At 36.7% G+C, this 26,570-nt stretch overlaps 1 protein-coding gene and 1 non-coding gene across 12 annotated transcripts in view; both read right to left on the bottom strand.

Annotated features, from left to right (window-relative positions):
- Positions 1 to 26,570, bottom strand: part of RAPGEF6 (Rap guanine nucleotide exchange factor 6) — a 214,405-nt gene that overhangs the window by 74,678 nt on the left and 113,157 nt on the right. For all 11 annotated transcript variants that reach the window (XR_007461556.1, XR_007461555.1, XR_007461558.1 and 8 more), the window contains 5 exons: positions 23,280 to 23,444; positions 19,959 to 20,066; positions 17,660 to 17,863; positions 14,853 to 14,961; positions 5,305 to 5,545 (listed from right to left, as the gene is read on the bottom strand). Coding sequence is in view for 3 of the 11 variants with exons in the window: in XM_049648461.1 (XP_049504418.1) it covers positions 5,305 to 5,545; positions 14,853 to 14,961; positions 17,660 to 17,863; positions 19,959 to 20,066; positions 23,280 to 23,444 (827 nt within the window). In the remaining 8 variants the exon portion in view is untranslated. The remainder of the gene's footprint in view (positions 1 to 5,304; positions 5,546 to 14,852; positions 14,962 to 17,659; positions 17,864 to 19,958; positions 20,067 to 23,279; positions 23,445 to 26,570) is intronic.
- TRNAN-GUU (transfer RNA asparagine (anticodon GUU)) lies at positions 6,089 to 6,161 on the bottom strand. The gene has a single exon. It is a non-coding gene; the product is annotated as a tRNA-Asn (tRNA).

Raw genomic sequence — 26,570 nt, forward strand, 5'->3', positions numbered from 1 at the left:
TGGAGGATGGTTAAATAAACAGCTAAAGAGCTGCTGCTAGTAGCCAGACAAGGAAGACAGAGCTAGGACAAGCAAGACTGCGGAGGAGTTAGGGAAAAGCATGAAGACACGGAAGAGAGCAAAAGTAAGTGTTTCAAGAGCCAGCTATGCATAACCTGGATAATTAGCTACATGACCTCAGGGAAATTTGTTTCTGGACCTTGGTTTCCCCATCTAAAAATATAACTAATACTCTCTCTCCCCCAGGACTCCTGTAAAGATTAAATGAGGTAATGTGGATGAACATTTTGGCTCAGAGGAAAAAACAATTCCAATTTTGAAGAAGACAGTGAATTACTTTTACTGAAATTAAAACAGAACAGTACAAAACTAGAAAGTACATTTTAAAATTTTAACAGGCTTTCTAATTTAATTGATTTTTGAAAACAAATCTGCCAATTTTTGGACACAGACGGTCAAGTAATTAAATCCAAAGAAACAAAATGTTAAAAGAGGTTAGCTGGTCCCATTAATAATCAGAGTAGAATCAAATGTAATTGTGTTAAAAAGTTATAATATTCTACTAAAGGGAACTGGCTGCCTTAAGTTACAGTAAGATGGAATTCACTATAAGACTAAGGAAAGTGTATGAAACACTAAAAGTCCTTATCTCTTTTACTGATGTTATTTAACATTACCTCTGCTTTTTAATAATCAAAGACAGGACACTGTAGAGATATATTAATGTAAAGCTGGTTACAAATTCATGGTAATTAAGGTGTGAGCATGTATAAATGAAAACTATACTAATGTTATTATGTACAACCCATGCTATGACACGAATGAAACGGTATCTAATTGGCAAAATATCCATGCTTGTTTGGAAGCTGAATTGATAAAGCCCGTTTGCAAATATAGTAATTACATCATTTCTTACCAAAACAGTCTCCTGAGAAGATGATGCAGTAACAGAAACAACATACTTTTAAAAAATTCCTCAGTAACTCCCCAACACTAACTTTACTTAGAATAAAAGTATATTTTAGTTTCACATTATGAAACTAAGAAGGCTACATAAACACCTGTATGCTAATAAAAAATAATCCCAATGTTAAAAGCAAACAAAGTATGCTGACAAAAAAAAAAAAAAAAAAAAAAAGAAGGTGAGAAAAAATAATTTCTGATAAGCAAACAAGACAGTCTACTTCTGGGACTGTGTTACAAAGAATAATATTAAGCTGTTATATAAGCAATTTGTGATTAAAAAACAAAATAAAAGCTGAATGATTTTAAAAAATAGGACATCAGATTTGCTTTTTTTTCCACTGATGTTATTGGAAATTAGTAACTATTTTTCTACTTCTAATGTTCAGGAGAATTCTTTCATTTTAAAATTATGTCATGGTTAGGGATTTGGGGAAATATCTATTCTTAATCTCAACTATTTGTTCCTTCCTTATTTTAATATTCTTTGTCTCACAGATACACATACTCTTTCTTATAGTATTTCGAGGACAATTCTTAGAGAAGTGAGTGCTACAAAGGCAGAGACCAAGAGCCTTTTTCAAAGAGCCTTGACACACATATGTTCAGAATTGTGGAATTAGACTCATTAAAATTTTTTCTCACTTAAAAAATATTCAAAGTAGAAAATTAAAGAAATATAGTGAACAAACAAGGAAGAAAACAATTACCTATAAAACCACACCCTACACAAAACCACAACCAACAGTTTTCCTTTTTAGTTATTTTTACAGTATACATTACAATCTAATTAAACAATCCCCTGTAGCTGGACTTCTAGGGTATTTCCAATTTTGTTTCATTATAGGTAATACTACTAAGAATATCTGTATACAAATCTTCATCAATTTATTACTAGAAGTGGAATTGTTGAATTCAAGGTATAAACATTTTTAAAACTCTTAATCAAAAAATGCCCAGGGAAACCTGGGTGGCTCAGCTGGTTAAGCCTCCAACTCTTGATTTTGGTTCAGGTCATGATTGTCAGTTGGTGGAATAAGCCCCAGATCCAGCTCCAAGCTGACAGCCAGGAGCCAGTTTGGGATTCTCTCTCAGCCCCTTCCCCAGCTTGCACACACTCTTTCTCACTCAAAATAAATAAATAAAACATTTTTTAAAAATGCCCGGATACTTGATAGAAAGGTTGTCATTTCCTATTTCTTTTTTTTTTTTTAATGGTTATTTTTGAGAGACAGAGGGAGCAGGGGAGGGGCAGAGAGAGAGAGAGAGAGAGAGAGAGAGAGAGAGAGAGAGAGAGGATCTCAAGCAGGCTCCACACTGTCAGCACAGTGCCCAACATGGGGCTCGAACTCAAGAACCATGAGGTAGTGACCTGAGCTGAAATCAAGAGTCAGACGCTCAACTGACTGAGCCACTCACGTACCCCATAATTTCATATTTCTACAGCAGTTTGAGCTTATTATTTGTCTTATGTTATCAATTCAGGCCCTGATTATTCTGTCAATCTGTGATAAAACAAATGATACACTGTTTTTAAAATAAATTATGTGTCCTTGATTATTATGGATGTGGAGTATGTGACTCAACGTTCTTTGCCTATTTTTCTATTGAAGTTTCAGTGATTTTATTGTGTACCTATTAAAAATCACCTGAATTCAGATTAACTGCCAAGAAACAGGACACACATTCATTCTCAAAACTGCAAAGTGACCAGTCTGACAAATCAGTTCTCTGCAAAAAAAAAAAAAAAAAAAAGAAAAAAAAGAAAAGGCTCCAATGAAAACCTTTATGATTTCTACTAAAATAACATATTTTTTCTCGTATTTATATGGCTGAAATTATTGGCATTTTACTTCACTGAAACGTGTTTAGAAGAGAGAGCCAGTTTAATATTAACACCTGATGTACGGTATTTTACTAATGTTAGCATTCACAGCGAACAGCCTCTGACTGGCAAAACAGACTCAATAAATACTTGCTAACTACTAAAAGAAAAAACAATTCCCTTCTGAGTTAACTACTTCTACAAGATATTTCATTTTGAGACGTACCAATACAAAGAAATAAGGCTTGAAAACACTCAAACGATTGTTCCTGGCCACCTTCCTTTCCATACCTACTATAAGCAAAGACAGAATCCAAGAGGTGAAACCAATTCCCACTCCCTGAAGGAGATACTATGGAGATGACAGACTGATTTAGCTGCCTGAAACTTGAACATAGCTACTTGGAATCTGACACTAACAAGCTAAAGTCCAGTACAATCACTGTCCTATGGTTCTAGACGACACATGTCACAATTATGCCTCTGTTCAAAATGAAAAACAGTCAAAGGATACATTTATTCTAGATCAAATCCACCAGGGTTTCTAGAAATGGAACTCGGGGTAATACCTCCTAAGAATTCCCTTTACAAACTCTTTTCTTTTTGGTCCTCCATTCATTTCCCTTTTCCCCAGTGCTGTCATGCACACTTCCGGTCATCCAAAACTGTCTCCCATCTTTACAATGTAGGCTAGTCCCTCTCATATTCTCCTTACCTCCCATTTATGAGAATAAGACTTCTCTTACAGTGTTTGCTGTCCTGCTGTCATATGACAGTATGCTCAATATTAAAAGAATTTTGCTACTTTAAAGTTAGGATTTTTACAATCTGCTTGCCTCTAGGAGAGCAGTCAATAAGAAAGAAATGAGTGACAATAAGCAGAGAGCTCAAGATGCTTTAAATGAAATGAATTTAATTAAATTAAATTAAATTTAAATTTAAATTTTAAATTAAATTAAATGAAGAACAAATGTGTTACCTGATTGGAAGTAAGAGCTCAAGAAGAAAAGCATGTTGAGATCAGGCAATCTCTGAGATCTTGAACACTATAAAAGCTGAGAGTTGACATTTACCTACTTCCAAGGTGTCCCCTAATTAGTGTCATTATTACAATGACAATGTGCTATACTGTCAACCCCAATACACCAAATACAACTAACAGAGCTTCTATCACTTCCTACTATGACACGATGAAGTCCATCACTTTAGTATAATATTCAAAGTCTTTCATAACTCAGCTCTTCCCTATCTCTCCTGCTTCATCTCTACATGTACACCCAGAGTCTATATAACCTACCGAACTTGTTCCTGTCTTTGTGCACATCAAAACATTTATCACCCTGTAATGCACCATTTGTCTGCTTTCCCTTTTTAGATTACCAACTCTTAGAGGACAAGAAACTTGCTCTATTAACCTTCCTACATTTCTATATTTGAACACTGTCTGTGCCTTGTGTATAAGCATGTGGAGAATAAAGGGTTCCTGATACCAATGCCTTAAAAGTAGTAACTACCTCTTTTCAGCTCTAAAAACCACAGAGCATAGTGCTGGGAACTATAAGGAACTAAACAAATATTTGATTATGTTTTGCTTAAATGTTTTCTTCCTTTTATTTTTTTTCTTCTCTTTCTTTTCCTTAATTCACTGTGTTGATTTATTCAACAAATACTGAGTGCCTACTGATGTGCTAAGTACTGAGCTGGATTAACACTTCTGTGATTGCTTTATGAAGTAGATAATGTAAAATATACAGATATAATATATACTACACCCATTCCCATCCACTTCAGTGAAATGATTTTCTTAAGTACTTTACAGACCTCAAATTACATTTCAAATCACAAAGTTTCCTTCAGTTTTGGTGACCTCTCATTTTAGAAACAAGTAGATTTGACTAAAAAGGTCAGCTTTAGAATTCAGGAAGGAATAAATAGTGCAATAAGAGAAAGATGATTTAGAAGACAAAAAAACTAGCATCCGCAAATTTATCCTCAAGTTTTAAGATGTTCAAATTTGGGAGCACTTGGGTGGCTCAGTCAGTTAAGCATCTGACTCTTGGTTTTGGCTCTGATCATGATCTCACAGTTTGGTGATTTCGAGCCCCACTGCCAAGGCAGAGCCTGCTTAGGGTTCTCTCCCTCCCTCTCTCTCTGCCCTCCCCCACTCACACTGTCCCTGTCTCTCTCAAAATAAATAAACTGAAAAAAAAAAAAGAAAAAAGATGTCCAAAGGACTTAAATTAGATAAAAAGTACACAAGAAAAGATTTTGTAAAATAAAATGGTCAGTCTTTCCTAAAATTCAAAACAAAGCTACTAGAAGAATATATACTCTAGTAGTGGTAATTTCATGGAAATGATGGAAAGATACTAAGATTTTCTTATTTATGGTTTACTTGAAGATTTTATAATGCGTTAGCTGTATAAAAAACAAATTGACCCCAAATTCCCTTCCCCCAAATAAAAACTTTAGAGTCAACAGGAAAATGTCTACATTACTGAGATGATTATACCTACCTGAACAGTTTTGGAGGCAGGATACTAAACCGTGTTTTATCCAAAATTTTCCTTATTTTGTTTCTTCCACCTGAAACAGTATTTGCTTTTATTTTCTTATTTCCTTTCTCCTGTGATGTCTGTTCGATATCTCCTGGTACATCTTGGATTGAATGGCGATTACTTTTTTTTTCAGCAATTTTAGGAATATGAGGAACACCATATTTTTCTTGTTCAGTCCTACTAAGTAACTCTTTGAACACTGTGTAAATAAATAAAGTTGTCATTTGTTTTATTCTCATTAGCAAGTTTTTAAAAAAACAACAAATTTTAAACATAAATACAGTCACTTTCTATTATTTGGCCTTTCACAGTCTCATCCACTAAACATTATGAAATCTACACCATGCTTCATCAGCTATACCAACTTATCTCTTCAGTTTTTTTTAAGATTTTTAATTTTTTTTTTAACATTTTTATTTGTTTTTGAGACAGGGAGAGACAGAGCATGAACAGGGGAGGGTCAGAGAGAGGGAGACACAGAATCTGAAACAGGCTTCAGGCTCTGAGCTGTCAGCACAGAGCCCGACAAGGGGCTTGAACTCCCAGACCGCGAGATCATGACCTGAGCCGAAGTCGGCCGCTTAACTGACTGAGCCACCCAGGCGCCCCTAAGATTTTATTTTTAAGTAATCTCTACACCCAATGTGGGGGCTCAAACTTACAACCCTGAGATCAAGAGTCACATGTGCTACTGACTGAGCCAATGAGATGTCCTTTAAAAAAATTTTTAAAGCAATTTCTACACCCAACATGGGGTTTGAACCCAGGACCCTGGAATCAACAGTCACATGCTCTACCAACTGAGCCAGCCAGGTGCCCCTGTCTTCAGTTTTTATAAATGCCTATACTTCTGATATAGGCCAAAAGGGAAAAAAACAAAGTCACTGGCAAAAATGAAAAGGAAGTAGGCAGGCCGCATGTTTGAAAAGTTCAAGGCTTCCTATTTAGCAATATTTGCTATGTAATACTAATAATAATAATAATAATAATAAGCAATATAACTGCTAATCCTCTCAGACTTTATAAAACCAGATATTTAGATTCTATTATTTATGTTATTTCATATCATAATATATATCACTTGATATGAGATAGAAGTACTGTAGTCATGTTGTTTTGTAAAATTTAGCCATTAAAAAAAGAAAAAACAAAAAAAGAGTTTTGATGGACCTATTTTTGCCAGAAATAAACAGTACTAAATTTAATAATAAATAACCATTTCCTCAAGGTCACATTTATGAGACTCCTGTCACTGAGTAAAGCAGCTAATAAACTTTCACTACAGTGGTCTGAAGTAACAACCAATCATTCTTAGGTAACTTCAGGTCGACTGTAAGTCTGAGGAGTTATTTCATCCTTAAGAACAGTACAAGTGCACTTGAAGATTTGCCTAACTAGCGATCTCTTTGCCTAGATCAGATTTTTTTACCTTGTGAGAGGGGCTATACCTCCTTGGGATCAAGTGAATAAAAGAAAAATCCATAGAAGACTATGTATCTAGTAACTATTAGTGTCTTTTCCAATTAGGATAACCTCTATTACTTAGGTTTCATTAATGTCATGAAAATATTTTTCAGTTGTTTTAAATATGTGTTCTTAAATAAGACCTATCAACTACTAGAGGGGGAAAAAAACCCACTAAAAAGATAAATGCTAAGGCAGAAGGTAATTTCCTAAAAATTCATGGTGTCTGGGAGGGTCTGAATAAAAGAAAAATGAAGCTACATATTCTTGAATATGAAGGTCTTCAGAAGGTGCAGGTTTCAGTAGTGTTAATTGGAACCTTCATAAAAGAAAAATAAATTTTATAAATGTGCCCACTGAAAAACAGAGAATTGTGATCTTTTTTGTTGTGGGGACAAATCAATCATTTCCTTCAATATCAAACAAGTTACAAGTAAGATCCAATAGACAAAAGACTTAAAAGCTGATGCATTACAACACAAAATGGCTTGGTATTCAGTTGTAAAAGTAGATCATCTTGAAAGTTTCAACCAGGATGTTATCACATTACCAAAGCATACTGAAAGTTTATGAAAAGCACATTTTCTGCCTTCAAAATAATAAACATCTTTGGAGTCACCTTTTAAAGATAATTTGCTTGATTAAAATGCAACAAATTCCTTTGAGTTTGTTTAGAAAATTGTTTTATTTTTAAGCCACGTGGTAAAGGTGAAAATGCCTTTTTGAGGTAAAATTGATACACATCCATGCAAAAAAACACTTATTGACCTACAAACACGAAGGCACTACACTATGCGCTCGCAGATAACCCCTACTGCAGAACAGTAAGTGTACAAAATATGGTACAGAAAGATCATAACCAGAGGAATTAAGAAAGCAGGAAAGGGAAAATCCTCCCTAATTAAGTTGCTGTAAGGTGAGTAGATTTTAACTAGGCAAAGTGAGGGGAAGGAGGAATGACTCTAGGTAGAAGAAATCTCAAGTTCCAAGTCCCTGTAGTAAAAAGAAACAAAGAAAATTAAGATGACTGGAGAACAAGGCAAAGAAAGGGCCTAAAAATGCTACAGTGAAGAGCAACAGGAAATCTTTAAATGGGCAGCAGATATCCCTGCCTGTGGTATGTACATAAGACAACTCAAAAGTGTACACAGTAGCTTACATCTTCACTGGACTTGTGTATATAGTTATAAATAAAATTGTAGAAATTTTGATTTATAGATGAAGAGAAAATAATAAATTTTAAAAAATCAGTCAAGGTTCAAGACAAAAATTAATAGGTGAGCAAGTGTAATTACAATGCTATTAAAAAGCAATAGTAAATATATGAATCAGAAATGAAGGTGCCCAAGAATCAAGAAAAGTAATAAATTGGACTACATGAAGATTAAAAATTTCTCAGTCTCCACAATTATGTACATATGTACACACACACACAACAAGCAAAGTCAAAAGACAACTTGGGGAAATATTTGCAACCCTTCGACTAAAAGATACTGGGGGTGCCTGGGTGGCCCAGTAGGGTAAGTGTCTGACTCTTGATTTTGGCTCAGGTCATGATCTCATGGTTCATGAGATCAAGCGCCACATCGGGCTGTGCTGACAGTGCAGAGCCTGCTTGGGATTCTCTCCCCCTCTCTCTGCCCCTTTCCTGCTCACACTCTCTCCCAAAATAAATAAATATTAAAAAACACACAAAAAAAGACTACAAGATATTGTCCTTTCTTATAACACACTCAAATACATCAATAAAACATGAGTACCTCAAAATAAAAATGGACAAATTACTTTGTAAAAAATAAATGTTAACCTTTGAAAAAAAAAGGTGCTCAACCTCCCTCATTATTAAATAATGTATATGAATAAAAATAAAGTTGATTATACCTGTTGCAAAGGCATTCTTATATTCTGATAAAGAAAGTGTATGTAGACTGGGGTAAACTTTTGGAAAGTGAAACTGCAGCACTGTTAAAAATTAATTCCACTATGAGAAATTTACCTTCTAGGTCTATCTACATAAGCATAAAAGTATATAGGATTTTTATTTCAACACTGTAAATAGCAAAAACTGAAAACAACCCAAAACACCCATCAATACATTAGCTCAACAGATTATAATGATATTGCAGTGGACTTCTCTGCAATAACAATTATACAAGAATTAAATCTGTATCAACTCCTAAGCAAAGATCCAGAATGCTATACACAGTATGGCTCTACTGTATACCTTTTTTAAATGTTTTCATTTTCAAAACATACACATATAATACTTTTATGAAAACATTAAAATGCTAATAATAAATTATCTGAGTGGTGAGATTTTCAAATGTTAGAAAGTTATGAAAGCCAGGAGGAAGAGATGAGTTAAAATACCAAGGTAAAAAGATGGTAAACGGAGACTGCCTGATGTTTTCTTCTCTCAACATGAAGTCTAAACATGAAACGGGCATCAGGTAGAGAGACTCTACTAGAGGAAAAAGGACTTTTGATGGCTTCAAGTACTGGCATAAAAACTGGAATACACACAAGACCCAAAGCAGTGATGCCTTCCTCCATGGGACATATCTACTCCTAAGACAAGGCAGAAGAGCTGGGGACAGGTTCGAAATTTCTTAGTCTCATGGTACTTAGGAGACAAAGTCACACAACAAGGAAGGGTGTGCAACCAATACATGACATATTTCTCTGATTGGGGAGAGAGGCTCAAGAGCTAAGTTAAAAAATCTCTCATCAGATTCTCTGCATCAAACACATGACAAATCTCACTTTCAGTTTGAAACTTGGGTATAGTCTAAGTAATTTTGTAACCTAGCCTGACCCAGCTCAATTCCCCTTACCTTATATGCTTAAACAGAGGAAATGGCAAATCCTTTCTATGAGAAAATACTAATCTGCCTATTTGCTAAGGTTCCTTAGTATACAAAGTACAGCATACAATAAAAAATTGTAAGACACACAAAATAAGACACTTTGATAATAAGGGGGATCAGAGAATAAAAGGTAACACCCATTTTGGAATTAACACAAAAGATTTTTGTAATAACCGTTATAAATATATTAAATAAAATAGAGATAAAATGGATGAAAATATGGTTTTGAGAATTGAGTTTATAAGAGAGATTCAAACAGATATTCTAGAACTAAAAATTATCTAAAATGAAACTCTCTGACTGTGTTCAAGGGCAGGACAGATACAGAAGAAAAGAGCAAAACTTTGCTTAAACCCAGGTCATTAGAAAATATCCAAACTGAAGCACAAAGAGAGGGAAAAAGGTCAAGAACACAACAGTCTGTAAAAGATGCATGGGACTCAATCTTTTAATATGTAAGTAACTGAACTCTCACACAGAAAGGAGGCAGAATGGCAAAGGCAATGCCTCAGGTGATGACTGCGACAAAGTTTTGCTATCTTTGTTTAGCCTTCTGTGGGCTGTGGTACAGTTTCCAAAGCTTTGCAGTGTTATCTCCACCTGTTTGATCTGCGCCACCACTCAGTCTGCCTGGGACCCGAGCAGAGGTCCACTGGCATGCCAGTTCTCCAAGTCTCTGGTGTGCTGAATAGGATCACATCCATGCACACACACAGGATGGAGGTGAGCTCGGGATCTCATAAACAACTTTATGGAGTCGTCTTCTCTACCTCAGTTATCAACCTACTAACTTCCACAGTTCCTTAGGCTACCCTTTTCAGTCCTTTAGAAAGAAATTGCTGACTCTGGCTCTGTAGGGGCCAATGAGGAAGAAGAAAGAGTGTGGGGAGGGGGGGGGGACAATGAAGGAGCCACAGCTCCAGTGAACGGTGAAGAACGTTCCCCTCCCTCAGAAGTCTGGCTTGTGCAGCTATATTGCTGCTTGGAGGCTGAGGCCTGACAGAATGGGAAAAAAAAGAGGGGGGAAAAACTGTGGGGATTCCTTTTCCCACTCCTCAAGCCAGGCTTCTCCATTTGAACCTTTACCAGTATGTACACAACCAGGTTTCAGCTTGCCTTGACTCCAGTCCAGTGTTATTGGAGTAAAAGGAAAAAAAAATTAATTAATTAATTAATTTACTCCTGGTAGTGGGACTTTAAATTTTCCAAGTTCTTTTTTTTTTTTTTTTAATTTTTTTTTTTCAACGTTTTTTATTTATTTTTGGGACAGAGAGAGACAGAGCATGAACGGGGGAGGGGCAGAGAGAGAGGGAGACACAGAATCGGAAACAGGCTCCAGGCTCCGAGCCATGAGCCCAGAGCCTGACGCGGGGCTCGAACTCACGGACCGCGAGATCGTGACCTGGCTGAAGTCGGACGCTTAACCGACTGCGCCATGCAGGCGCCCCAAATTTTCCAAGTTCTTAAATGATTCTGCCCACGTTTTACTGTTGAGCTGACTGGGAAACAAAGGGTGGCATGTGTTTACTCCATCTTACCTAGAAATGGAACCCTCAATTTGATTTTTAACTTTACAGATACAAGACAATTACCTAACAGACTGTGTTTGATACTCTGGAACTCCTCTGGTTCTGTTTCTGTTGGTTCTGGATTACACTGACTTGAAAAAAGATTTTTTAAAAAATGTTTATTTCTGAGCAAAGGAGAAACAGAGAGTATGAGAGGGGAAGGGGCAGAGAGCGAGGGAGATACGGAATCTGAAGCAGGCTCCAGGCTCTGAGCTGTCAGCATAGCGCCCAATGCGGGGCTCGAACTCACAGACTGTGAGATCATGACCTAAGCTGAAGTCAGACACTTAACCGACTGAGCCACCTAGGTGCCCGGGGATTACACTGACTTTTAAGAGAGCCTCACAATCTTTGATTGTTTGCTTAACTCTGTATTTGAAAAATTATTTTTACAAATAATAGGTTATTGGGCACCTGGGTAGCTCACTTGGTTAAGCATCCTACTCTTCGTTTCAGCTGAGGTCATGATATCGCGGTTTGTGGGTTTGAGCCCCACGTCGGGCTCCAGAGTGAGTGCAAAGCCTGCTAGGCATTTTCTTTCTCTTTCTCTCTCAAAATAAATAAATAAACTAAAAAAACAAAAACAAAAACAAAAAAAACTTATTAAAAAAGACACAAATAATAGGTTACTGCTGGAATCCTCAAAAGATTTTTATGTTCTTTTGCCAGGCACCTGAGGTCCCAGGGCTAGAGCCAGGGCCAAAATTTGAGGTCTTTCCGAGTTGCTCAGACTACAACCCACATCCACTTTAGAGTAAGCCATTCAAGGTCCCAATCTTCAACAAAGGTTATTATGCTTGAGCGTTCTGGCCTTGGTGGGTTCTAACCCTAGAAACCTGTGATTTTATCCTGCAGTTCTTCCTCTCGGCTACATTCTATGGATTGATAATGTCCCTGGAAAAAAAAAGACATCCTTTTGGGGTATGGTTTCAGGAGGTGGGAAGGGATATAACACATCCAGTTTTGTGTTCCTATCAAGTGCAGGATTCCAAAGCTTTAGACTTTTGCTAGGAGTCTACTGCCCAAAGAGGCTGTCTTTCAAGAGCTTTCCTGTACTGGTGAATGTCTGAGAGCAGATATGGCTCCAGTTCACGTCTTTCCAGTCCAATTCTCTCTCTGTTCTATGTCAGGTAGTTGTTAGCTCTCTTTTTGGATTGTTGCACTTGTTTGTAACTACTTTTTATATTTTAGTCTACCTTTTCTGGTTATTCTCCAATACTGGAAACAGAAAGTTAAAACAAGTTTAATTCATTTTGCTCAGATTTCAGGTGCCCTTTGATTTAGAAGATTCACATCCTTCTTTCACTCTGGAAAAGTCTCGGCTATTGTTGCATCGACATTACTTTACATTTTGTTTTTGTCATTGCTATCATACTGTAAGTCACTCTTAGTTACTTCTTTTTCAATGACTGTTTCTTTTTTCCTAATATCCTGTTCTCATTTTAAGGGATAACTCTTTAAATCTGAGCACGGTTCTAGAAATGTTTTTCTTCTCTTCCTCAAATTAACTACTTTCCTCAGATTCCGTAAGCTCAGTTATTATGTTTCCCACCATGCCTCAATGATTCTTGTTCTCCTACACCTAGCTGTCAGTTTTAGGGGCGCCTAGGTGGCTCAGTCAGTTGAGCATCTGACTTCGGCTCAGGTCATGATCTCACAGTTTGTGCGTTTGAGCCCCGCGTTGGGCTCTGTGCTGACAGCTCAGAGCGTGAAGCCTATTTCAGATTCTGTGTCTCCCTCTCTCTCTGCCTCTCCTCCACTCACACTCTTCGTGTCTCTCTCTCTCAGAAATAAACAAACACACAAAAAAAATCTGTGTTCTGGTCACAGTTTTCCTGTCTGTAGGTGTTCTGACTGCGAGCTCCATATAGGACAACCTAAGTGCTCATCTCTGCTTCACTGTAATGTCAGAGTTACCAGGGCTTCATTCCAGATACCACATCCATACTAAAATGCTCCATTTTTAAAAATGCTTTATTACTATTACTTTGAGATACTCTTTGGTGTTTTGCTTGGGATAGAGTTGGCTGACCATTCTCTGCCAAGGGTAAGGAAGGAGGTATTGAGGACATGGGCCCTCTTTTGCAGTACCACAACCTACCCTCTACCACATCCCATCTAGAGTTCTATTGGGCAAATGTCTCTCACCACTCAAGCAGTCCTGAAGTGGTGGCTTCCCTGCCTTTTGTACCTTTCAGATCTATTTTTTCTGTTTCCCATGGGCCATGTTATTAATCACCAAATAGTACTATCTTTATATTTTTATACATAATAGTATGTGATACCAGGTAATAATTATTACGTGAGGGCACAAAAAGTTCAAGGTCTTTGATCCTTGTAAGAGCCCTATGAAATACATCTAAACAAAGTCAAGCTTGGAAACACTAAGTCAGATGCTCTAAGAGACAGAGCAAGCTCTGCTTTCTTACTTTTTAAAATCAGAATCTTTTTGATTTAATCCAAAAGTTGATGTTTCTAGATACTAGTCCAAACTCCAGGAAACCCAGGAACTGTGAAGGCTCACTTATTTGACGCTAAACTAATATAATATTAGGAAATTGCCAAAGGAGTTATATATCAGACTTAACAGGACATAATTCAGTAAAAAGGACTCCACTGAAAAGAGGAAAAATACCCAATGTTTCATTTTTCATTATGACTAAGTGCAGTACGAGGAGCAGTGAAAGTGAAAAAATAAAACATACTTCCTTTTCCATAGGCAGTTTTTAAATTCAACTCCTAGTTTTCAAAATGCAACCCAGATGACCTGAAGAAATTTTCCCCCCTAACTTCATTTAGACTCTTAAATTTTCTTTGATAATTTTCAAACTATTATGCTGTTTTTATTATCGCCCTTCTCAGAATTTCATTGAATACCCTATGGTATCTAAGGAAACCCAGTTACAATAAGTCTTCCCTAAAAAGCAGGGGGGCGGGGAGGGGGAACCAACAAAGAAAAAAAAAAATGCAAGCGCAAGCTTTAGTCTTTGCTTCAAATAGAAACATGATCAAAATACTCTGCAGATACAGTAATCAACATTTTTAGAGAGAAAGGCAGAGTACACTGTTATTAAAAATCTGGAATTCAGTGATTAATTCTTTTACTCAATTTAGTTTCATGAAACAGCCAATCTAGCATTCGTATTATTATTTAGCTAGCTTTCTTCAGAAAGCTAGCTAAAACATTAGCAATAGTCTGAGTTGCCCATTAGCAGGGGGAATAAAAGCCTGATTATGATTTTTATGCTTCATACAGGTCATTCTAAGTTTCACTCAGTATCTCCCAGCAAAGTATAGTACATAATACCTCTTCAGTAGACACTTCACACATCTAACCAAATGTACGTGCACACCTCTTTTAAAACTTATTTTTGTAAGATACCAAAATAATGCAAACGATGAAAAATGAAAATTCTAGAATACATAGTACTTACTATACCTCAACACTGAAGTTCCTAAAAATGATCAAGGAGCTCAAAAAGAAACATGTTTGTATTTTATTATTTTCCTTTTCATTGATGACTTTTGCTTTTAATTAACAAAACAAACAAAAACAGTAAACAAAAAGCAGAAGAAAAAACCTTTCAGTTTTTACAACAAAACTCACCAAAAATGTTGGTCTTCACAGTAAGTGCAAGGTGAGTATTATTCCTTAAAATTTCAACGGCCTTCGCAAATGTAATGTTCTCAAAGTTTTGTCCATTTACTTCCATTATCTTGAAGAAAAATACAAATTATGACAGAAACAATATTAGCTACTTCTGCAACCTTAGGTGTAATGGTGAAAAAAATGACACTGGAACAAAATGCACCCATATGTGAACAATGTTCATCTCTACGAGAAGTGGAATTACCACTTATTTTTTTTCTCTATATTCTATTTCCCCAAATCACTAAAAACATTTTTTGAAAGTTCATTCCCTCTGAGATCAAAGAAAAAATTTTTAAAAAACAGGATGGTTTATATATGAAACAAAAATAAAAAAAATTTTTTTAATGTCTGTTTATTTTTGAGAGAGACAGAACACGAGTAGGGGAGGGACAGAGGGAGAGGGAGACACAGAGTCTGAAGCAGGCTCCAGCTCAGCACAAAGCCTGATGCAGAGCTCCAACTCACGAAGCAAAAGATCATGACCTGAGCTGAAGTCGGACACTTAACCAACTGAGCCACCCAGATGCCCCTATATATGAAGGAGAATTTTAAATCAAGACACATCAGCTCATAAAAATTAGTGCTTGTGTATGTATATGTAAATTTTACTGACATATTCTAAATGCAAATTTATTGCTTTTAAAAGACAGAATTCATTCAAAAGTGATACTTTAAATATATCTACTATCCTTTGCTGATGCTGAATCAGGAAGTCGAAAAGCAGCAAGTACAACTGCGATGGATTCTTGCATGTGATGTGCTGACCCTTCACAGAAGGCTTCCCAAACTTGGCTGTACCTCCAAATCGTACAGAAAGCTTATTTAAAAAATACTAAATCTAACAAAAAAGGATAAAGAGATAAACATAATGAGGAAAAAAAACACAAAAAACAGATAAGCAGCACAGAGGACAGATGTCAGGACTCACACAATGATTCCAACCCGGTAAAAAAAAGACTGAGAAACAAAATATGAAAAGAAAGAGAAACCACAGAAGTAAAATGCGGAGTTGAAAGAAGTCTTGAGTCTACACATTGAAATGGCTTGAGTATTGTGCAAAGATAATAAAGAGATCTATTTTTTAACATATCCCAAAGAAAAATTTGAATTCCACGGACACTGAACAAAGAATCTTTAAGCACCACTGTGGAGTTGGCGGGGTTGGGGATGGGTAGGAGGACAAACAAAGGAAGCTAGAAAAGAAAAAATAAAGGTTGGTTTGGACTTCTCTTGGGCAATAGTAAAATGATGTGATACTTTTCTATAACATCAATGCTCTGAGGGATAAATAACTGTGAACAAAGAATTTTATACCCCACTGAACAAAAGCATTATCAAACATGCAGGGACACAAAAAACTATAGTATTTATAGGCCCTATATAAGACAAGAACTAAAAGAGATTCGAAAAGTACTAGAAGACACTGGTGAAATGAATCTTAATCATGGGGGCATGTGGCACAGATGAAATGGAGGTGATCAATGACATCAGTAAGGAAGGTGTAAATGTGTACATGGTTATTAGTGATAAACCTCTGAAACTTAATGCCAATGTCAAAAGTATTCTCAAAAGATAAATAATGTTAAAAATGACTTAATAATCTAGATCTAACATTTCAGATCATTTTAACAATAACTGAGAAGACTTGAAGGAAGAGGTAAAAAGTAGATAAATTTTCTCTCAAAAATGAAATAATCTGATTTCATTGTTTTTTTCCTTCCTTGTGAAGAATGAGATGCTCAAATGAGTTTAAAATAAAATACTAGAACATTAAATACACTGATTCTGGAATTCTAGCTACTAGAAATTGTTAATGAATGGTGTGGGGTTAGGCCCAGAAATCTGTTTTTAAAAAGTTCCCTTAGTGGAAGAAGGGGCTCATTAAAATTTTAAACCAGCTTCTTAACCCTTGCACTCTTGGTATTTGGGCCGGGTAAGTCTCTGTTGTGCGGGTGTCCTGCTGTGGGGTGCTGGAGGCTGCTTAGCAGCATGCCTGGCCTCTAACCACTTCATGCTAAGAGTAACTTCTGGATCATGAGAATCAAAATTATCTCTAGACACGCCAAATGTCTCCTGGGGGGAGAAAATCACTCCCAGTTGAGAAGCACTGCTCTGCAGTGTGGAAGTTTTTACAGTGTGAATGCATTCGTAATTTAAAAAGAAAAGCACTAGTATAGTTTAGTTAAAAGTCAAATAAAGCCACACTCTAAATGAATAAATGAACAAACAAAACTTTAAAATGGGGAAACATAACCTTCCCAAGTGATTTAGCTAAATTTGAAAAATGACTCTTTGGTGTGCATGTGAATCACCTAGAGAGAGAGCTCTGTTAAAAATACAGATTCCTGGACCTCATCATGGCAGACTGTCACTAGTACAATTAGTAGAACTGAGGTAGGCTTAGGAATTGCATTTTTTAGTAACAAGGTTGTCAGGAATCACATTTTGGAATACACTGCTCTACAGTTATCTAATGCGTATACAGAGAGAATAAATCCCCTCCAACTTCCTCCCGGGGTCTCCTTCATTTTCGTAGTCCCTTGCCCGGCTTCCTCTACTTATGGATGTAGTTCTGTTACCATAGGACCACTACTCAAGCTAAACCATTATTTATGGCAATCTTTGGCCACTTATCTTTTAATGTTAATTAAATTTCCTTACATTGGTCATGCTTACTTGAAGAAATATCACATGAGAAAAAAAGTAGCAGACATTTTAGTTATAAGAAGGCTTTTAATTCAAGTGGTTGTGTATTTATTTACCTGATCACCACGTTTCAGTCCCGCATCAGCAGCTTTGCTACTGGGTTCTACTCCTTCAACAAAAATACCAAATCCCTTCTCACTTCCCCCATTAAGGCTGAAATGCAGAGGGGACTCCCGGGAAGCCTTTTGCAGCACAACCTGCCTCCACTTGGCCTTTGCAGCACAGGCAATATTCAATAACCGGAGATGACCATTCATTTTCTAAAAAGCAAAAAAGGGTAGAATGTATATAAATGTATGGATTTATTCCTATAGGCTTTTAAAAATCACCTAAAATCATCAGAGTTAGAGTTACATTTAAATACAGAGTAAAACACATACGAGTCAGGGTAAATAAAACTGAAGGAGGGAAAGCTTCCGCCGGAGAGCACTCTCAAGATTTCTCAATAGTTATTTTTTAAAACGTCTAGATAGTCACAGGTCAGAAGAGATTTCAAAATGACGTCCCACTTAGAAAGGGAAGACAAAAAAATTACTTCTCATGGCATGAACTTTCCTAATACATATTCTAGTGCTATCTTGCTTATCTCCTGGCTGTTATATCAATCCAGAATCTTGCAGGACCTGAATCACCCTTCTGAATAATATCTAACAGTCAAAGACACATTCAAGTCTCTGCCTCTTCGAGGTACAATAGTCCTGTATTATTTTAGGTCTTTTTTATGCCTGATAATATTCTAACTTTCAGGTTTTAACACCAATTTAATATTCAACTATTCTCCAATAGCATAGTATGTGTATATCTTATGTCCATAAAAAGCAGCTAAAGTTTTTTCAAGGCAGGGACCTAACCTTACACCTGTTCTTATCCTATGCAACACTTTGGAGTACAATGTAGAATTTAATAAATATCTCATGACTGAATGATTACCAAAAAAGAAATCCCACAACTGTAAGGCAATTTCTGTTTTCCATCAGCCCACGAATTATCTACACAGTGAGCACTGGAAAACCCATATGATGGTGGTGAGCTCCTATGGCCTCTTAAGTTCCCCAGCCTCTGTTCATTCTTCCCATTCTTCACAGAGCTGGAGTGCTGCTGGGAAAGCTACAGAACTAAAAGATATGGGAACAGACGAAAATCTGCTGCTCTGTCCCTTTGTTCAACTCCATCCACTTATACTCTTGAGTAAAATCAATGGTTCTTGGGCACTTGCTATGTGACAGGTTTTCCTTTCAGATGGTTACCTTCATTATAGCTCATTATAATCCTCATAACAGAAACTACGGACTACTATACATAAAACAACTGAGGCATAAAAAGGTTAAGCAACTTGTCCAAGTTCACATATCTAACATGTGGTATAGTTTGAATGCTATTTCAGGCAATCTAACTCCTGAGCTGCATTATTAATTTACTTCCTAAAATCTCAAGGTGCCTGGAGCAGACAATTCAGTTCCAGTTCATAGTTTTATATTTGACACAGAGTAAATTAATTATAAATAGCCACTGTCAAAGTTAACAGGACCTTGAGGGGATTATCTTAGGTGTTATATATTTAGAACAAGTGAAATCACATGCAGAAGGGAAACTCATAAAGTCTAATGTAGATCTGATATATAAAGCAGGCCTTAAAGGTTGCACAGAGTTCAAATAGCAAGAGGAGAAGCAAAGACTTTAAGGTTGAGAGAATTAGTGAAGAATATAAAATAATCCTGTTGGCTAAAATCAAGGGTACCCAGAAAAAATATTGAAGATGTAGGTGAGGTACCTGAATACATAGACAAGGAATTACTTTGGTAGGAAGTACATTAGCTTATTTACAAAGAGAGAAATATTCATCTTGTTTGTGGCCTAAAAACAATCTCTGGCCATACAAAATCGCTAGAACAAAGAAATACTAGAACTAAAATTAGCCATTATAAAAGATTAGGCATAATAAAATGAGCCCCTCAACGCGGAGTGAAAAAGAAATGGCTGAGAGGGGCTATAGGAAATAGGCGTATGCTAAAATTAGTGACGCAGGTGACTATAGCAAATGAATGAACATCTTGGCCAGGGAATTCAAGGCAGAGAAAGAAGTAGCCCACATATACACTAGAGATCATAAGACTGGCTGACTGGCTGGAGACAGCAACATCATCAGCCTTAAAACGAACATAGAAGAGTCAGGAAGAAGCCTAATTTCTGTTTGGGTTAATGGCAGAGAATGAGCAGAATCTAAAATATAAATTTCGAAGTTCTTAGAGCAGACATTCAAGACACAGGAGAGAATGGAAGTGTTCTGAGGTACTATTATTTGAGGATCAGGGAAATCCCTAAATCCTGAAGAAAATAAATTCTTTGGAGTCTTACTGTATCTTCCAGATTTTTTTCAAATTCCTCCAGAAATCGAGTCATAGCAGGATCACCTTCAAAATCATTAAAGTGATTATTTACCCATAATAACACAATCCGTGTTACCTGTAGAAACATGAAGGAGACAGTATAGTTATGAGAGGCATTCTTTCTGTAGAAGTATATTACAAAAGCATGTCCAAAACTGAGGGGGAACTGAGCTATATGGCTAACCCCTTCGCCCCCTATCCTGCACACAAAGGGTTCATTCTAATATGCAGGCATGGTTTGGTCTGAGTTTTTGCTTCCTTGGGTGCACAAGCAACATAGAGAGCCAAGACTGGACCCACAGTGAGAAAACACAAGCCTGTTTACTAAGCTATAAGAAGTACATAGGATGTATACCTCAGACAGTATCCTAAAATACAAGCTTCTAAAGGGCAGGCAATCATATCAAGAGCCTTTACATAGTCAAGAACATGTTTAATCAAAATTATTAACAAACCACATCTGAAACCTACTTTGTTAGAAATACTGTGAGTCTTCAAAATTGTAAAGTGGTTTGATTACTTTGTACCACAGATTAACAGAAAAATTAATGAAGTTGAACCGAATAATGTACCTAACAATGGAAATAATTTAAGTCATCTATTTTTTAAACTCTGGTAGGATACACACAAAAGCCACCATTTAAACCACTGTAAGGTATATAATTCAGTGGCATTTCGTAGTTATAGGTGTGCAACTATCACCATTACCTAGTTCCAGAACATTTTTATCACCCATTAAGGAGTCAGTCACCTCACATTCTGCCCTCTCTTCTATGTGGAATATTTCATACAAACTGTGACCTTTTGTGTCTGGCTTCTTTCACTTAGCATTACGTTTTCAAGATTGATCCATGTTGTGGCATGTACTACATTCCTTTTTATGGCTGAATTAATACTTCATTATGGCTATACCACACTTTGTTTATCCATCCATCAGTTAATAGACATTCGGGTTGTTTTCCCCTTTTGGCTATAGTCAATAGTGCTATGAATGTCGGTATATAAATTTTTGTTTGCATACCTACTTTCAGTTCTGAAAAAATACTAAGAGTAAATGCCAGGTTATATGCTAATTCTGTTTTACTCTTTGAAGAAATGCCAAACTGTTTTCCAGAGTAGCTATAACATTTTACATTACTATCAACAATGTCTGAGAATTTCATTTTCTCCAGTCACATCCTTGGCAATGCTTGTTATTTCCTTTCCTTTTTGAAAAGCCATCCTAGGGGGTGTGAAGCAGGATCTCACTGTGGTTTTTTAAAGCTTTTTTTTTTTTTTACGTTTATTTTTGGGGGAGAGAGAGAGAGAGAGAGAGAGAGAGAGAGCGCACACGTGGAGGAGGGCAGAGAGAGGAAACACAGAACCCCCAGAAGGCTCCGCAATGTCAGCGCAGATCCCAACACACAGGGCTCAAACTCATGAAATGAGAGATCATGGCCTGAGCCGAAAGTGAGTCGGACGCCTAACAGAATGAGCCACCCAGGTGCCCCTCTGTCTGTGGTTTTAATTTGCATTTCCTTATAACGAATGATGTTAAACGTTTTTTTAAGATTCTAGTTTTTTATTTAATCTCTACCCCTAACGTGGGGATGGAACTCCTGAACCGAGATCAAGAGTTGCATGCTCCACCATCTGAGCCAGCTAGGTGCTCCTTAAACATCTTTTTCATGTGTTTGCTAGCTATTTAAGTATCTGCTTTGGAAAAATCTCTATTCAAGCCCTTTATTTCTTTTTTCTTTTGAAAGATTCTTTTTTTTTTTTTTTTTTAAACATTTATTTGTTTTTGAGAGACACAGCACAAGCAGGGGGAGGAGCAGAGAGAGAATGAGACACAGAATCTGAAGCAGGTTTCAGGATCTGAGATGTCAGCACAGAGCCTGATGTGGGACTCGAACTTATGAACCGTGAGATCATGACCTGAGTGGAACTCAGACACTTAACCGACTGAGTCACCCAGGCTCCCCAAAGCCCTTTGTCTGTTTCTAAGTTGTGTTGTATCTTTGTTGTTGGACTAAAGTAAAGGGTACTTTACACATTCTGGATACTAGACCCTTATCAGATAGAAGATTTGCAAATATATTCTCCCATTCCATGTGTTTCCTTTTAATTTACTGTTTTAATTTTGATGAAGTTCAATCTATGTTTTTTTTTATTGTTTATGCTCTGAATATCATATCTAAGAAATGACTGCCAAATCCAAGGTCATGATTTTTCTTTTAAGTTTTAAATGAAAAAAGGTTTTATTTTTGTAAAAATAGCACATGATCACTGCAAAAGATTTAAACAATACATAAGGATACAAAAAAGTTTAATACAGTCAATGATTTTAAATCTCTTAAGAGTTTTATAGTGTTAGCTCTCATATTTAGGTCACTAATCTACTTTGAGTTAATTCTGTATATAATGTAAGGTAAAGGTCCAATTTCATTCTTTTGCATGTAAATATCTAGTTGTCCCTCATTTATATTTTTGCTCATTCTTTATTTAGCATGCCTTTATTTCTTCAGCAACTGAAGTACCTACACATAACTCCAAAGGGCACTGGGGGGGTGGGGATGGGGGGGCAAGCCTGTAGTTCTGAACACCTTAGTTTCCTAAACAAGAGAACTCTACAGTCTAGCCACATCTAATTGTTTCATTTAAAATATAACTCAGAAAGATACACCAAGCAATTATGGCCCTTCTTTTATTTTTCTTAAAATAACTAACTTCCTACCAATTTGCTGAGGTATTGCAAGTCTTCCCATTAAATGTACAAACACTCCATGAAATAAGCTAAGATTATCTACAACAGCAAACAATGTTTAATGAAAAGAAAAAAATACTCAAAGGTAGATTTAAAATAAGTCACTGCAGGGATATATTAAGGACAAACAGATTATTTTAAAATGATAAAAGTGTAAACCCCCCAAATCAACATATTGCTATTTGGGGCTTACAATCAATCTAAAGTCACTTGAAAATAATTTACTTGCTGAATAGTCTTTCTAACTATTAATCACCTTTTAAGTGTTTTATTGATCTTCATGAACAAACATTTTGATAGAGTTCAAAACACTCATGCAGCTATCATGTTTTTTTGAGTTTATAGCTTTATCACAGCCTATTTCAATTTTTAACTTTTAAGGCTCATTTCCACTTTTAACATGCTGTTTTGTCACAAAACTAAGTAGAGAAATGTTGTTTAGATTAAGTGAATCCTGTTATCAAAATAAGTATTTATCAATTGCAAAAGATTTTATAAATAGAATTTAAAGGTTAAAATCACTTTCATATTTATAAAACCAACCTTATCCCTTAAGCTGTCAATTTTAAACCATTCCAACAGTTTGATCCCAACATCCAAAGGACTTTGAAGAAATGTTCTGTAAGTTAGTAGGAAATCTTCTATATAAGTTGGGTCCACGATGGAATGCTCTTCTATTAAATGCATGATGAGACGTTCAGGTGTTGCCTAAAAATCCAAGGATACAAAAGATTATTAAATAAATCAATAGCTCAGGAAACAAAGAACTCTACTGAGTTCCCTTTGTAGAGTGACTTCCCTTGGTAGTCACTCTATTACACAAGTTCTCAAAGTAGAGTTTTACCCTTAAAACACTTAATACTGGGAGACGGTAGTCTTTATAGGTTGTAATCCACCAGCACCCAGAGGCTGGAAGACAGAAAAGGCAGAGGAATGAAAATATCCAAAAGCATTTACTCAGTTATAGCTGTTTTTCCTGGCATTTTACCATAGGAGGGCTTTTGAATTTCAGTGATTTACCCCTGATGTGGCCTGGGGTAAAAAAATGACAATAATGTCATTTTTCTACAACTGGTAGAAATGGGAAGATGACTGTCTTAAGGCACCAGAGAGAAGTAGTACAAGTTAAACTTGAATTAAGTAAGAAAAAAAAGAAAAAAAAAAAAGCTTTCCTCCAAATTTAATTATCCTTAAATCTCTTCTGCCCAGGATATAGAAACAATACACTAATTCAAGACCATGTGTTTCACTGTTTTAACTTCCTAGAAAAGAAGTTTCTTCTTCAATGGTTTCTCCATGCTAGTTCACCATCTTGAGAGGAAACACAAGTTCTATATATAGTTTTTACATTAATTCAGAGTTTTAACCACTTGCCTGTCTCCAAGTTTATAAAAAGGAATGTAAACATTCATCTGCTGCTCTGCTTTGAGCTTCTGAATCAATGTTAAAATTTATTACCTTTGCAGCCTTTTCCTAACTGTATACAGAGAACAAATATAAAAATAGATGTTAAACCAAATATAGAAAGTATTGTCCATAATCCCCAATTTCAATTTGTTGCATTCATCCAAACAATGTCATCGGTCAGAATAACTGTATGGTAAACATACATTCATACTAACAATGTTATCTAAGAGTTTATTGAAAAAAAAAAAGTATGCAAATCACTTCTCTAGAACAAAGTCAAACTAAGCATCTTCATATAACCTATTTAAGGGACAAGGCAACCACAGGTCATTCCTATTCTTCTACCCTTCACAACACTCTAAGTCAAAGAGTACCAAGTTGGGTTTATCATTCGCAGGCCACTCTTAAAGTCTTTATTTTTTCTTAAAGTTTATTTCTTTATTTTGAAAGACAGCGCATGCGTGTGCACTCAAGAGGGGAAGGGGCAGAGAAAGAGACAGGCAGAGAGAGAATCCCAAGCTGGATCCATGCTGTCAGTGCAGAGTCTGCCACAGGGCTGGATCTCATGAAGCATGAGATCATGACCTGAGCCAAAATCAAGAATCAGACACTTAACCGACTGAGCCACCCAGGCACCCCTCGATTTGAAGCCTTTAAATCTGGAGGAACTGACGAACATGTTAAAGAAAGGCCATTATTCTGACTGGCTAAACACTGGGGCAGGATGCCTGCAGAGACTAAGATGCATATCAAGAACTGTTTTTTAAAGGTAAGCCCCCATAGGCATACAAAGTCACATCACCGAAGTGCTCACTAGTATTCAACAAGGTGGGATTCTGGGAGACATGGTGAGCAGAGTTGGCAGGCCAAGGAGATGACTGCCATGGTTACACCAGCAGGACAGAGGCTCGTTATGATAAATAAGTAAATACAAAAAACGTACAAGAGCCACTGACCAGAGAAGGTATTTACAAACATAAGAAGGGAAAGGATAAGCAAAACTGTGGTATCAGAACTGGGATTACTGTTATGAACTTATGATTGTTACAAATAGATAGAGACACATACAATGTTACAGATGTGAATGCAATATAGTAAATACATACATATATTTCCTAGCTCTGTCTGATCAGAGGTTCTAGAAACAATGACACCTAAGTAGCAATGAACAGAGTAGGCGCCCGTATCTTGGATTTAAAAAAAAAAAAAAAAAAAAGATTTTTAAGTAATCTCTACACCCAATGCAGGCTCGAACTCACAACCCAGAGCCACATGCTTCAACTGACTGAGCCAGACAGGCACTCGAGACATGGTGGCTTTTAAAAGCTAATCTCGGGGCACCTGGGTGGCTCAATCAGTTAAGTATCTGACTCTTGATCTCAGCTCATGTCATGATCTCGCAGTTCGTGGGATCGAGCCCTGTGTCGGGCTCTACACTGACAGCATGAAACTTGCTGCTTGGGATTCTCTCTCTCCCTCTGCTGCTCCCCTGCTTGCACTCCCTCTCTCAAAATAAATAAACTTTTAAAAAATGTTATTCTCGACTAGTAGGATCTAGAGCTCTCCAGAGAAATGGCTGATTCCAAAGCTGGAAAAGGAAAAGCACAATATGACACTGGAGCATCTTGTTTTGCAGAGAATAAAAAAGCTGTTAAAAACCAATGGGGACATATCAAAAGAATAAATACAGAGTCAGCCTTATGAAGTTCCCACCAAATCTGGGACAACCTGACCAATGGGTCAACAATGATGGTAACAGTACAACACACAAATCCATAGCAGTAGAAATGAATTAATGGGGAAGAGGAGAAGGTTCATTCTGACAGAAAAAATGACAATAAATGTAGGAAAAAAAAGGAAATAGCAGATCACCATTTTATTAAAAAAAATTTTATAACATGTTTATTTATGTGCTTAATATTTATTTATTTTTGAGAGACAGTCAGAGCAAGAGCTGGGAAGGGGGAGAGAAACAGAGGAAGACACAGAATCCAAAGCAGGCTCCAGGCTCTGAGCTGTGAGCACAGAGCCCAACGCTCTGTGCTCAAACTCATAAGCTTTGAGATCATGACCTGACCCAAAGTTGGACGCTTAACAGACTGCACCACCCAGAGCCCCAAAAGAACACCACTTTAGGCATGAGTCAATGCAAGACCGGTAAATAGAGGTTTGCAGGACATACTGACACTATTCCAGAACATCTCCCATCTAAACACTTATCAATTACAAAGAACACAGTGGTGACTTTATAGTTAGGAAACTTCACAGACAGACATCAATATGACCAGGTGATTAATGTAAACTTCACCAATGGTGGGACAGGTTGACATTACATGCTCCCTGACATGGTGCACAGAGAAGAATACATCATTTCTGTGGGATTCCTGCCAGAAAATTACGACTTGAGTCTGGGCATGAGGAAACACT

Source organism: Panthera uncia (genome assembly GCF_023721935.1).
Source record: "Panthera uncia isolate 11264 chromosome A1 unlocalized genomic scaffold, Puncia_PCG_1.0 HiC_scaffold_17, whole genome shotgun sequence".
Lineage (NCBI taxonomy): Eukaryota > Metazoa > Chordata > Mammalia > Carnivora > Felidae > Panthera > Panthera uncia.